We start from the raw sequence: 15302 nt of genomic DNA, 5'->3' as shown, positions 1-15302 counted from the left end.
AGGGTTTGTATTAACTCTCCATCACCCCAGACTATGCAGTCTCTGCTGTTAACACAAACACTCCTGCCTCGAAAATATGATTGAAGAATATTTTCCACACCCTCTTGCTTAATCACACACTTCCCACAGTATGGCAGCCAGAGCTACACACAGTATGGAGACAGAAGGAACGGCAAATGCTGGTTTACCAAAAGAAGAATCTGCTGGAGTAACTCAGCGGTTCAGGCAGCATCTGTGGTGGGCATGGATAGGTGATCTTTTGGATCAGAACCCTTCTTCACGCATAGTATTCCAGGTGCCGTATCATCAACAACTTGACAGCTGTACCATAATATCCCTACCCTTACACTCACTATCCCATCTGATGAAGGCAAGCATTGCAAAAAATGTTCTTCACCACTTTGTCCCTGTCATTTACTGTATATGTCCTGCTTGGTTTAATTTTTCCAAAATACATAACATTGTACTTGTCTGAGATAAATTTTGCCTGCAATTCCTTGGCCTAGTTGATGTAGATCCTGCTGTAACTTTGCTCACTGTCCACCGTACCACCAATCTTGATACATAGACAATAGGTGTAGGAGTAGGCCATTCGGCCCTTCGAGTCAGCACCGTCATTCAATGTGATCATGGCTGATCATCCACAATCAGTACCCCGTTCCTGCCTTCTCCCCATACCCCTTGATTCCGCTAGCCCTAAGAGCTCTATCTAACTCTTTTGAATGCATCCAGTGAATCAGCTTCCACTGCCTTCTGAGGCAAAGAATTCCACAAATTCACAACACTCTGTGTGAAAAGGTTTTTCCTCATCTCAGTTCTAAATGACTTACCCCTTATTCTTAAACTGTGGCCCCTGGTTCTGACTACCCCAACATCGGGAACATGTTTCCTGCATCTGGTGTGTCCAATCCCTTAATAACTTTATATGTTTCTATAAGATCCATATAATCATCCTTCTAAATTCCAGTGAATTCAAGTCCAGTTGCTCCATTCTTTCATCATATGGCTGTCCCGCCATCCCGGGAATTAACCTCGTGAACCTACGCTGTACTCCCTCAATAGCAGGAATGTCATCTGCAAACGTACTAATCATGTCACCAGCATTCTCAATGCAGCGATTTCTGGTAATCGCGTTTTGGAGGAGCAGGAAATGGTAGCAGCATCTTGTGCATTCTGCCAGTAACTGTACATGCTTCATTTTCATGTCAATGTCAACATCAACATTTAGACCACTCTTCTAGATACCTTCTCAATTTAACTTAACTTATAACTTGAAATGATTTGTTCCCTGAAAGTGGCAGCACACGTAGATAGTGGTAAAGAAGGCGTGTGGTATGCTCACCTTTATTGATCGGAGCATTGACTGTAAGGGTCAGGAAGTCATGATGTAGCTCTTAGAGACTTTGTTTGGTTAGGCTACATTTCGAGTATTGCGTGCAGTCTAGTCACCCCTTTACATGAAGGATGAGGAGGCTTTGGAGAGGATGCATAAGGGCTTTAGTGGAATACCAGCTGCTCTAGGGGGGATTACCAATGAGGAGAGGTTGGGCAAACCATAAGTAAGACCTAATGGAAGAGTATAAAATGATGAGTGCATAAATAGGGTAGACAGATGTTTTGCCCATGGAGGAAATGTCAAAGACTAGAGTGTACAGTTTTAAGATGAAAGTGACAACGATTAAAGAAGATGTACAGAGGGTGGTTGTGTGCCTCAAATATCCTGCCAGCATTGGTGGTGAAGGCAAATACGATAATGATTTTAAAGTGGCACGTAGATATGCGGGGAATGGAGGGATATGGATCATCAGCTGTCAGGTGAGATTAGTTTATCAAGGCATCATGTTTGGCATGGATATTGTGGGTTGATGGGCCTGTTCCTGTGCTGTACTTTTCTATATTCCATTTGCAGGCAATCTATTCCATGAGAATAATTCTATCTCTTTGTGTTGTATTTTAAAGCGGTTTTTGCTTTGCTCAATAAGCTACTTTTCCCGTTGCATTTTCCCATGCCTCAATAGGACAGAATCCCCAATGCCAAATGTTCAACATTCTACTGGTACTGATGAAGCTTCAATTCTGGATGAAACATCCCCATGTAATTCAGTAGAAGCAGCATTAAATCCAACTACCCCAAAAGTGGAGAAGAATGAGGTAAGTGTTAAATTGCATGAAAATTGTTTGTTTAATTTTCCATATTATATCTGACTTTGTATTTTCAAAGTTCATTGTGCATTTATATACCTGGGGAGGCTACGCTTGCAATAAAGTATCATACATTATATGTGAGCAAAACAAATTAAGGGTAGTTACACGAACGTTTGGTAGACTGGGGATAAGGGATGTAGGTTAATGCTGTTTAATTAAAGCTGCATTCATTATCAGTGTAGAATTCAATTCAATTTAGAAAGAATATGCCAAGATATTTAAAGATCACTTCCTGGTGGAAGGAATGTTTAAGAAGGAACTGCAGATGCTGGAAAAGCGAAGGTACACAAAAATGCTGGAGAAACTCAGCAGCATCTATAGAGCGAAGGAAATAGGCCAACTCGTCCATGCCAACCTAAGTGCCCCAAGCAAATAAGACATATTGTCAGCGCCTGACCCATATCCCTCTAAATCTCCCCTATCCATGTATGTGTCCAAATTTCGGCCCGAAACATTGCCTATTTCCTTCGCTCCATAGATGCAGCTGCACCCGCTGAATTTCTCCAGCATTTTTGGGTACCTTCCTGGTGGGAGGAATTGTGTTTGGGAGGGCAGGTGTGATTGGAGAAAATTCTCTTCAGAAAGGGTAAAGTAAAACAGTTATAGGATGAATTTAGGGATTTTGAATTAAAGGGAATCCAAATGTTCGTCCGTCATTTTAAAGGTGTGAATAAAAATACCAGTTTCACAACAATTGTGGCAAGTCTGTGGTGCTCCCTTTCTCTACATGTGGTGTCCTATGTCATAGAAACATAGAAACATAGAAAGTAGGTGCGAGAGTAGACCACCAGGTCCGTCGAGCCCGCACCGCCATTCGCTCATGGCTGAACACTAAACAGACACACTTACCCACAAACAGTAGACACGAGACACAGAACACAAGACACTACCCTCCCCTTTATACCGCTATCACCCCTCTCCACCCCAAGAACCGCGTGATCTCCTGGGGGAGGCAAAAAAACGGATAAAAACCCAGGTCCAATTCGGGAAAAAAATCCGGGAAATTCCTCTCCGACCCCAATCCAGGCGATCGACACTTGTCCAGGAGATCACTCAGGTCTTACTATACTAACCATACCTAGGTCCATATCCCTGCCCTCTCCCCGTAGCCCCTTATCCCCTTGGCAGCTAAAAAACCATCTATTTTAGACTTAAATATATTTAACGTTTCTGCTTCCACTGCTCCCTGGGGCAGTGAATTCCATAAATTAACCACCCTCTGGGTGAAGAAGTTCTTCCTCATCTCAGTTTTAAAAGAGCCCCCCCTTATTCTGCAACTATGTCCCCTAGTTCTAGTTTCCCCGATCATTGGGAACATCCTCGGTGCATCCACCCGATCAAGGCCCCTCACGATCTTATATGTTTCAATGAGATTGCCTCTCATTCTTCTAAACTCCAAAGAGTAGAGTTCCAGCCTACTTAACCTTTCCTCATATGTCAATCCCCTCATTGCAGGAATTAATCTTGTAAACCTTCGCTGCACTGCCTCCAGGGCTAGTACATCCTTTCTTAAGTATGGACCCCAGAACTGTACACAGTATTCCAAATGTGGTCTCACTAATACAGTGTACAGCTGCAGCAAGACCTCCGTGTTTTTATACTCAATCCCCCTAGCAATAAAGGCCAAAACTCCATTGGCCTTCCTGATTGCTTGCTGCACCTGCATACTAACTTTTAGTGATTCATGTACTAATACCCCTAGATCCCTTTGCGTTGCATTACAACGCAGCTCCTCCTCATTTAGAAAATAACTTGCCCTATCATTTTTTTTCCCAAAGTGAATGACTTCACATTTATTAGTATTAAATTTCATCTGCCAAGTTGTTGCCCACTCACCTAGCTTATCTATATCCTTTTGCAGACTCTTCCTATCCTCCTCATCCCCTACTTTTCCTCCCATTTTTGTATCGTCCGCAAATTTTGATATATTACACTTGGTTCCCTCCTCCAGATCATTTATATAAATTGTGAACAACTGGGGTCCCAGCACCGACCCTTGCGGAACCCCGCTAGTTACCGGTTGCCATCCCGAGTATGAACCATTTATCCCCACTCTCTGCTTCCTATTTGTTAGCCAATCCTCTACCCATGCTAATATATTACCCCCAATCCCATAATTTTTTATTTTTAGCAATAGTCTCTTATGTGGCACCTTGTCAAAAGCCTTTTGGAAGTCCAAGTATACCACATCCACCGGTTCCCCTTTATCCACCCGGGTTGTTACTTCCTCAAAGAATTCGAGCAGATTCGTTAAACAGGACTTCCCCTTCACAAAACCATGCTGGTTCTGTCCGATGAAGTCATGTTTATCCAAGTGCCCCGTTAGTGTTTCTTTAATAATTGTCTCTAACATTTTACCCACCACCGATGTTAGATTAACCGGTCTATAGTTACCCGCCTTCTGTTTACTTCCTTTTCATAAAGCTCATACATAGCCCTTTTGGCCCAACTCGTCAATGCCAACCTAAGTGCCCCAAGCAAATAAGACATATTTGTCAGCGCCTGACTCATATCCCTCTAAATCTCTCCTATCCATGTATGTGTCCAAATGTCTTTTAAATGTTGTTATTACATTTGCCTCAGCTACTTCATCTGGCAATTCATTCCATGTACTCATTACCCTCTGTGCACAAACTTGCCCTCTGGTTCCTATTAAATCTTTCCCCTCTCACCTTAAACCTATGGCCTCTGGTTCTTGATTCCTTTACTTGGAAAATACTTTGCATTCACCCTATCCATCTCTCTAAGATCATCCCTCAGCCTCCTGCACCCGAAGGAATAAAATCTGCCTGTCCAACCTCTCCCTGTAACTCAGGCTCTCGAGTCTTGACAATTTTCCAATATTCTGCTTTTATGTGGGCATTCCATTGTCCACGGAAGTAAATTGAAATAACACGCTTAACTACTAAATTACAGGCATGTCTTGTAAGAGCTTGACTTCTGCATATAAATACAAAAAACTGTTTTCAGTAGCTTAAGTGCACACTGACGGCGAGTGCTTAAGATAGTTATAGTGCTTGTTATTCCATGTTTCACACTTTGGATTTATTATGGTCTTCAAATTCAACTAATTAATTACAAATTTACAATCCCATCCAGTGTTTCCACTTTGAAGGAAATTACCCGTAATTCGGGAAATTCTGGTTGTCTTCAGGTAATTTTAGGGAAATTAAACAATTTCGGGAAATTTCCTGGCCACGGTAAGCCTTCTCCAACTGCGCATGTGCGACTGCTGCCCCGACTGCACACTCACGGATACCGGGCCCACTGATGCACGAGCGGGGAGACCCGAAGGGGTCCAATCAGGCCTGCGGTATGATTTGCGGTAAAAAAGTATGTACCTGTATATTTACGACCATCCCCGCCTGCGCAGTTGGAGGAAGCCCGTCAGCCGCGTCACAATTGACAATGGCGCCGGTGAAGCGGTAGGGACGCCGTCTCCCCGAGCCCGGTATCCGCGCGTACGTGGTTGGGGCGGCAGTCGTACATACGCAGTTGGAGAAGGCTTACCTGGCTGGGAAATACCATCAAATTCCAGGTAATTTGGAATTCTATTTCAGGAAAAAAAAAAATTGAGGTGTGGAAGCACTGATCCATCCCAAAATATCAAATAATGTGAAATGTGTTTCAATCCACTAGAACTAAAATTAGGTGAGGCCATACGTTATTGCCACACTGATTTGACCAAATTATTTTCTCGAATTTTTGATTATCAAATGTACGTTTTCAGGATCATGTTCTATATTTTGGCAAGGAATGTCATATGAATTAGAAGTGCAAGCTGTTTGTTGTATACTTGGCCTTCCCATCTTGGTTTCTGGTTCAAAAAAACGTGAAATGGTTGTTTTTGTTTCCAAAGAATGCCACTTAAGAGTGGGTGGCAAGAGCTGGAGTTTTGATAAGCTACAGTGCCCTCCTTAATGTCTGGGACAAAGACCCATCATTTATTTATTTGCCTCTGTAATCCACAGTTTGAGATTTGTAATAAAAATAAATCACATGTGGTTAAAGTGCACATTGTCAGATTTTATTTCAGGCCATTTTTATACATTTTGGTTTCACTATATAGAAATTACAGCTGTGCTTATACATAGTCTCCCCATTTCAGGGCACCATAATGTTTGGGACACATGGCTTCACAGGTGTGTGTAATTGCTCAGGTGTGTTTAAATGCCTCCTTAATGCAGGTATAAGATAACTCTCGGCACCTAGTCTTTCCTCCAATCTTTCCATCACCTTTGGAAACTTTTATTGCTGTTTATCAACATGAGGACCAAAATTGTGCCAATGAAAGCAAAGAAGCCATTATGAGACTGAGAAACAAGAATAAAACTGTTAGAGACATCAGCCAAACTTTAGGCTTACCAAAATCAACTGTTTGGAATACCATTAAGAAGAAAGAGTGCGCTGGTGAGCTTACTAATCGCAAAGGGACTGGCAGGCCAAGGAAGACCTCCACAGCTGATGACAGAAGAATTCTCTCTATAATAAAGAAAAATCCCCAAACACCTGTCCGACAGATCAGAAACACTTTTCAGGAGGCAGGTGTGGATTTGTCAATGACTACTGTCCGCAGAAGACTTCATGAGCAGAAATACAGAGGCTACCACTGTATTGTCTATTGTCTACACTGCAAGATGCAAACCACTGGTTAGCTGCAAAAATAAGATGGCCAGGTTACAGTTTCCCAAGAAGTACTTAAAAGAGCAACCACAGTTCTGGAAAAAGGTCTTGTGGACAGATCTGACGAAGATTAACTTATGTCAGAGTGATGGCGAGAGCAAAGTATGGAGGAGAGAAGGAACTGCCCAAGATCCAAAGCATACTACCCCATCTGTGAAACACGGTGGTGGGGGTGTTATGGCCTGGGCATGTATGGCTGCTGAAGGTACTGGCTCACTTCATTGATGATACAACTGCTGATGGTAGTAGCATAATGAATTCTGAAGTGTTTAGACACATGCTATCTACTCAAGTTCAAACAAATGCCTCAAAACATTGGCTGGCGGTTCATTCTACAGCAAGACAATGATCCCAAACATACTGCTAAAGCAACAAAGGAGTTTTTCAAAGCTAAAAAATTGTCAATTCTGGGGTGGCCAAGTCAATCACCCGATCTGATCCCAATTGAGCATGCCTTTTATATGCTGAAGAGAATATTGAAGGTGACTAGCCCCCAACACAAACATAAGCTAAAGATGGCTGCCATACAGGCCTGGCAGAGCATCATCAGAGAAGACACCCAGCAACTGGTGATGTCCATGAATCGCAGACTTCAAGCAGTCATTGCATACAAAGGATATGCAACAAAATACTAAACATGACTATTTTCATTTAATGACATTGCTGTGTCCCAAACATTATGGTGTCCTGAAATGGGGGGGGGGGGGGGGGGGGAACCCAAAAATCTGACAATGTGCACTTTAACCACATGTGATTTTTTTTCTATTACAAATCTCAAATTGTGGAGTACAGAGACAAATAAATAAATGATGGGTCTTTGTCCCAAACATTATGGAGGGCACTGTTTATCTAAATTCTTAGTCATAAAATCAAATTAACATAATGTTAGGGTTGTATGACTTAGAATAACATTGCCAGCGTCTTTCATTGTGTGGGTGTGATTTAAAAAAAAAATGTTGTAGCTTAAATTGAAATTGATCATGAGCTTTATGCAATTTGAGAGAAGGGACAGACTGGAATGGTCTGTGGTTGTGTTCTTAATGTGTTCTGGCTATGTTGCTGTTGATTGCTTTCTTCAGTCACCTGGATCTGCACTGAAACTTTATGATAACCTGAGCTGGAGTTCAATAATAAATCCACCTTGAAGATGGTGGTGCACTTATTGATCCTTTGACTGTCTCAAGCTTTTTAATCTTGTATAGCGTGTCTTTTAATTCTGTTTTGAAGATAAAGATTCTTCACCATATTTTAAAAACCAGAAGTTTGCTTGAATAATTGAATGATCCTGTTCTTTTGGGGATTGAATTATGGAGATTTTGGGGATTGCAGAGCAGAATTAGCAGTGGTCTTACCATGTGGTTAAAATATGAAGCTAGAAGATACATTTCTTGACAACAGTTGTGCAGCTCAGCAGAACATTAACATAAATATGCTGATTTGACAGAAATGGAAAACAGAAAAGTTCAAATGATACTGAGTGTTATAATAAATGCAAATAGTTTTAGATCTCATGTTGTTTAATCTCAGCTGAAGGAATCTACAGATCAATTTCAGGAATACTATCGACAGCGGATGCGCTACCAACAGCATCTGGAACAAAAGGAGCAACAAAAGCAACTGTACCAGCAGATGTTACTGGAAGGGGGAGTCAATGAGGAAGGTGGAGCAGCTCAGCAACAGAACCTCACAGAGCAGTTCCTCAGCAGGCAAGTTTCCACTTTGGTACAAACATGCCTTCATTAGCATTTTTCTTGCCCTCCTAAAAGTAATTGTTCACACATCACCCACCCACCTTTCTGTCCTGGGCCTCCTTCATTGTCAGAGTGAGGCCCATCGCAAATTGGAGGAACAACACCTCATATTTTGCTTGTGCTGCTTAGTTATTATGGTAATAATATTGACTTCTCTAACTTCAGCTTCCCTAACTCCGACCAGACTGACTGTTTGATCTCTGTTTGCTTTGTTGTCACCTTCTAGCTAATATTGATCTATTCTGCACTTTCCTTAAGCCTGATCTCTTTTGATGTCTTGTTTTCACACCTCACACTTCCTTATCTCTCTGCATCCCTCTCCCCTGACTCTCAGTCTGAAGAAGGGTCTAGGCCTGAAACATCACCCATTCCTTCTATCCAGAGATGCTGTCTGACCCGCTGAGTTACTCCAGCATTTTGTGTCTATCTTCAGTGTAAACCAGTATCTGCAGTTCCTTCCTGCACATACGTATCTTGTACCATGTTTTCCTGGTAATATTTTGTGAACCTGTTTTTACCGAGCCAGATCTGAAATTTATGCTTTGATTTTTGTTTTAAATAGATCGATGCAAAAATTGGAAGAATTAAATTTAGGAATGGAGAATGGGAGCACAGAGGCACTGTCTCCTAATCAACAGTGCAATGGAAACCAGTCAACTGTACAAAATGATTCTTCATCGCCTGATTTTATAACGCCTCTTGAAGTTCAACAACAAAATTCAGAATTAACAGATGTCACAAGTACTCCAACGAAACCCAACACTGGAAATGTGTTCCCATATTCTGAAACATCTTCATTCTTTTCTATGCACAAGTAAGACGCTTGTGTGTATTAATTGAAATTATGTAGTGGTAGCTTTTATTAGAAGTCTCATAGTTACCTATAATTGCAATGCACTGCAGAATTTGTATGAAACATGTGGAACAAATTTTTTAGACTTGGCCAAGATACTAAGGCAGTGCTTCCAATATTGTAAATTGAAAGGATTTGCATGATGGCAAATTCATAATTAATAGTTTTTTCTCAAAATCATCTTGATATAACCAGTAGTGTTATGAGCATAGTAATATAACTAATTATAAAAATCTTGGTTCCAAACTAACTGACATAAAATGCTGCCTCAACTGAAACAATTTGCATTTACATCACAATCACCCTTAAAGATCATGTTTTTTTAAATTTAAAGTATGTAATCCTAAATATAAAAGAACTGCTGGGGAATGGGGTGGAGGAGATGGAGAGCTCAGGACTGTCCCCAATCCCAGTCAATGTTCCCCATTCAGTCTCTTTTTGCCTACCCTGCTGCTGATACCAAGTCAAATTTGAAATTGATGCTGGAAAATGACTCTCCATTTCCAGGTCAAGTCCCTTGTTTGCTTCCAGGCTGTTTTCTAGTGATGATGGTGATACTGAGTTAGTCTAGCCTGGCACAATGTGGCATGATTCGACCCAAACCAGGATATCCTGACACAACGTAGCATAGTCACAATGTCATGTTACAATTGTACAAGACATAAAGTATTGTGTTCAGTTTTGGTCACCCTGTTATAGGAAAGTTATAGTTAAGCTGGAAAGGATGCAGAGAAGGTTTTCGAGAATGTTGCCAGAATTCGAGGGCCTGAGCTACAGGGAGAGGTTGAGCAGGCCAGGGCTCTATTCCCTGGAGTGCAGCAGGCTGATTAGTGATCTTATCGAAGTGTATAATATCATGACAGACATAGGGTAAATGCACAGGGTCTTTTACCCAGTGTAGGGGGATCAAGAACCAGAGGACTTGGTTTAAGGTGAGGGTGAGGATGGGAGGGGAGAATTTAATAGGAACCTGAGAGGCAACCTCTGTACACAAAGATTGGCAGGTATATGGAATGAGCTGCTAGAGGAGGTACTTGAGGCTGATACAGTCACACCATTTAAAAAAATATTGGGACTAGTGTAGATGAAGCATGTTGGTCAGTGTGGGCAAGTTGGACCGAAGAGTCGGTTTCCACTCCGTATGATTCTATGACTGTATGACTCTGTTGGGTGGGCTCCAAATTTAACCATGAACTTGAAGAGTGATTGTGATGTACTGACAGAGCTGAAGCAGCATTTTAAGTCAGTTGGTTTGGAACCAAGGTTTTTTTAAATTAGTTATCTTCATAATTATATTAGTTATGTCACACAACCAGTTACTAGTGCGGTTATCTAAATCTTTTCACTCTTTTTTTCTACAGGGGAGATTGTACTGCTTCAACAGATCTTGCAATAAGCCCACCAAGAGCAGAAAACCTGAGCGGAAATAACACAAAGAATGAAGAGGTGTGGTTCATTTGTGCAACTTTCTCCATGATCGAATTAGTGTCTGCTTCATATTGTGAGAGATCAAAAATTCCCTTGCATTCAGAATGAAAGCAATTACGTTTAATTGTAATCCAAAAACAATCCTTTTTTTTTTTTTGTAAATGGATCTATGTAGCTTTAGGAAAAATGTTCACCCCTCTGTTCCCCCCCCCCCCCCCCCCCCCCTCTATTTGACAACTCTTGTTTCGTATTGGTATTTTTTTGACCTAAGAAATTTTAACATTTCTTTCCTGAGACTTTATAACAAGAAATTATTTTTTGCTTGAGTATTCTTTCTCTTATCCTCCCTTCTCCCCTCTCCTACATTCCTTCCTCTTGGTTCACAATTTGTAACTCTTCAATCCATCTGTCTCACGCCTCCTGTTCCAATTATCCAGCTATCAAAAACAAATACTCACCTGTGTCCACCTATTATTTGTCATGCTTTGACCTGCCTCTCTCTTCCACCTTTCTTCATCCCCATCCCACAACCATTCTTCAAGAAGGATCCCCACCTGAATCGTCACCGATCAATGTTCTCCAGAGATGCCATCTGACTTGCTGAGATACTCCAGCACTTAGTGTCCATGTTTCTGCATTTTACCATACTTCATCCCTCACTTTAAATTTTCGTGCAATATCTTATGCTGCTTTTTTTTTAAACTGATTTTCCCCTTGTGTTACAGAAGTCAACTTTATATTTTACCAATTTTGACTTTGGAATTCTCTAAGTATGCTTACTACCTTGCATGTTCCTTGCTGATTTTAAAAAGTCCACACCGTGGGCTTTTCCGTGACCAAATAGCTCAGTTTGATGGCATTCTAAATGAATTAAGCTGTCTGAGGGAATAGAAGCCTTCCCTCTGTTCATGACCATGCAAACCCCACTCGATATACTCATCAGTCAAGGAATAGTGAAGCACATGTATGTTAGTGAATTGTTGAGTACTTTCTCCATAAGCAAGTTTATTTCCTACTTCCTCGTCTACTGCATTTGGTAAGCCTGATGTGGTCTCCTTTACATTGCTGAGACCAAGCTTAATCCTGGGCCTCCTCCATTGCCAGAGTGAGGCCACATACAAACTGGGGGAATAGCACCTCGTATTCTGCTTGGGTAGCTTACAACCAAACGGTATGAACATTGAATTCTCCAGTTTTACGTAATTTCCACCCCTGCTCTTTTTTCCTCCCCCCCTCTCTTCCCTGTGCCCCACCTGGATGCACACCAATTTCTCTCGGTAACCTGCCCTCTCTTTCCCCTTCCACCATCCCTTCCTCTGCTACTCCAGCACTTTGTGGTTTTTGCTGAAGATTCCAGTATCCACAGTTCCTGGCCCTTCAGTTTCTGGTTTTGTGTATGTGTGTGAATAGGTTGAGATCAAATGAGCTTAATATCAAACAAATTGGTGCTCATTGTGTGGATTTCTATGCATCTTGAACATCTAATTAATCATGAAGAAACGTTGAATTATCTAACTGAAATCAAAACTCACTCATCCAAGAAGCAGTCAAAACCTTAAAAGCACTGTCACTAATTTTCAGATACATACATCTTGTATTTTAATTAATCTGGTGTAAAACTGTGTTTTATATATTATGTAGATTGTTTATCTTTAAAGCTATAATGTGAATTTTTGTTTGTTTTTATTGCATGAACAGGAAGATAAATCCAAAAAGCAATTTATTGCCATTAATACTCTTGAAGATACTCAAGCCATAAGAGCTGTGGCGTTCCATCCAAGTGGAAAACTCTATGCAGTTGGTTCAAATACCAAAACCTTGCGAGTTTGTGCATACCCTGATGTTATTGACCCAAGGTAACAACCAACACAATAATTAATCTTGTGATTTTGCTTTATTTCTGATCAACTGTTGCTGTCAATGACTTGACATACTGCCACGCTTGCTCTGTTTGTCCCATGCACTCAAGCCTATTTACAATCTAATTACATTATTGTTTAAAAAAAAACTATTTTGAGCTTTAAGATTTTTTTGTGAGGCCATCTCCAATTCAATTTTTATATACTGGGCTTTATTTACCTATTAGCAAAATTATCTACAAATAAATACTGTTTATTGTGTTCTAATTTCCCTGGGCATTAAACATCGTTTATAGCCTATTATCTTGCTAGAGATTAATGTAATAGAACTAATTTACTAAATTTGAATGTTAAGTCAATTAGTTTTTTGTGGGAGGACAGAATTGTTATGTTAGTATCTGTCACTTAATCTTGTTTTTAAAACCATTTTCCTACTTTTATCCCCATGAATGTTCCCACCTTTTGTAGTGCATACAGTTCACCTGAGCAACCTGTAGTTAAGTTTAAAAGGAACAAGCACCACAAAGGATCGATTTATTGTGTGGCTTGGAGTAAGTGTGGACAACTGTTAGCAACTGGATCGAATGATAAATATGTGAAAGTGCTGCCATTTAGTGCAGAGACCTGCAATGCTACAGGTACGTTGGAGCACTATTTTGTGTGATTGATATGTTTTTTTAGATTGGGAATGAAAATACCCTTGACTAATTATATCCTTTCATGTTAACAAGTTATTTGAGTTCATTACTAATTTTCAAAATTAAAAGCCAAAGTTTTAATGTGCAAAAATCTGCAACCAAATTGAAATAACAAAGACATGCAGAAACAAGGAATTGCAGATGCTGACTTATAAATAAAAAAAAGACACAAAGTTTGGAGTAACTCAGCAGGTCAGGCAGCACCCCTGGACAAAAGATAGACACACAAAGCTGGAGTAACTCAGCAGGTCAGACAGCATCTCTGGAGAAAAGGAATAGCTGATGTTTCGGGTCGAGTCCCTTCTTCAGACCTTCTAAGCATCCCTAGACAACTCGGATTGGTTACGTTTCAGGTTAGGATCCTTCCACTTGTCTGTTTTCTGTTAAACAAAGACAAATATTTGACATCCTTTTGCTTATATTCCAAGATAAACCATAATATGGACTGTGGATCTTTCTGCAAAGATGGGAAATTGTCGCTGAGGCAGGTGTAGCATTGGCAACAAGTCTCAGAGCTGTATTACTTTAGTTTTAACATCAGCAGTCATTTGCCCCCAACTGGGATGTTGTGCTTACCAAGAAATGCGTAGACTATTTTCTAAATGGGGTGAGAATCCAGAAAATGGTGGTGCAAAGGGATTTGGGAGTGCTGGTGCAGGATTCCCAAAGAGTTGAAACGGCAAGTCGAATCGATAGTAAAGCAAGCAAACTCAATGCTAGTATTTATTTCAAGGGGTATTTTATATCCCTTGTATACAAAAGCAGTGATGTAATGTTGAGACTCTATAAGGCGCTGGTCAGGCCACATTTGAAATATTGTGAGCAATTTTGAGCACGATATCTGAGGAAGGATGTGCTGGCTCTGGAGAGGATCCAGAGGAGGTTTACAAGAATGATTCCAGGAATGAGTGGATTAACCTATGAGGAGCGTTTGTAGGCACTGGGCCTGTACTCGCTGGAGTTCAGAAGAATGAGGGGGGACCTCATTGAAACGTACAGAATAGTGGAAGGCTTGGATAGAGTGGATGTGGAGAGGATGTTCCCACTAGTGTAAGAGTCTAGGATTAGAGGTCATAGCCTCAGAATTAAAAGACGTTATTTTAGGAGGGAGATGTGGAGGAATTTCTTTAGTAGAGGGTGGTGAATCTTTGGATTTCTTTGCCACAGAAGGCTGTGGAGGCCAAGTCAGTGGATATATTTAAGGCAGAGATAGATAGATTCTGGAGTTGTGGGGAGAAGGCAGGAGAATGGGGTTCGGAGGGAGAGATAGATCAGCCATGATTGAATAGAGGACTTGATGGGCCGAATTCTACTCCTATTCCTTATGACCTTATGCTGTAAATTAATCCTATCCTATGCTTATCCCATTCTGGCTGAAGGTCAGGAGACCAGTCTATGTCATATTACGTTAGCTGTGGTCTGCCCAAGAGTTGATGTTCATCTTGCTGCAGGCTGATAGTATGCAGGACTCTGGTGGATCAGCCATGGTTTTTAATATTGGCAGTTTAATACTGGAAGATCCGCTCTGTAATTCTTTTAAACACTTGCAAATATGCTATTTAATAATGGACTTGCACATTGGTGCTCAGGAGCGAATGATGCCTAATAGGCAATAGTGACTATTGGCCAAATGAGTGTTCACATTCTCTCATGGTCTCTTCCCCACACCAACTCTTTTCATAAGTTGTATGATCATTTGAGCGTCTGTGGTAACCTGTCCGGATGCTGGTGATGCCCCTGCAGTTAAAGCATGTGCATTCACCAGTCTGTCGATTACATGATGATGCACTGCTACAGCTTCCTCAGTTGCAAGGTTAAGAGGAGG

General features: G+C 41.0%; 1 protein-coding gene across 3 annotated transcripts in view; it reads left to right on the top strand.

Annotated features, from left to right (window-relative positions):
* wdr47 (WD repeat domain 47) overlaps positions 1 to 15302 on the top strand; it is a 47446-nt gene that overhangs the window by 22227 nt on the left and 9917 nt on the right. For all 3 annotated transcript variants that reach the window (XM_033027880.1, XM_033027881.1, XM_033027882.1), the window contains 6 exons: positions 2019 to 2151; positions 8416 to 8594; positions 9202 to 9453; positions 10854 to 10938; positions 12619 to 12776; positions 13248 to 13417. In XM_033027880.1, the coding sequence (XP_032883771.1) occupies positions 2019 to 2151; positions 8416 to 8594; positions 9202 to 9453; positions 10854 to 10938; positions 12619 to 12776; positions 13248 to 13417 (977 nt within the window). The remainder of the gene's footprint in view (positions 1 to 2018; positions 2152 to 8415; positions 8595 to 9201; positions 9454 to 10853; positions 10939 to 12618; positions 12777 to 13247; positions 13418 to 15302) is intronic.

This window comes from Amblyraja radiata, chromosome 10 (genome assembly GCF_010909765.2).
Source record: "Amblyraja radiata isolate CabotCenter1 chromosome 10, sAmbRad1.1.pri, whole genome shotgun sequence".
In the NCBI taxonomy this organism is placed as follows: Eukaryota; Metazoa; Chordata; class Chondrichthyes; order Rajiformes; family Rajidae; genus Amblyraja; species Amblyraja radiata.
The sequence above is the reverse complement of the archived record's forward strand: the minus strand, read 5'-3'. Positions and strand labels throughout refer to the sequence as shown.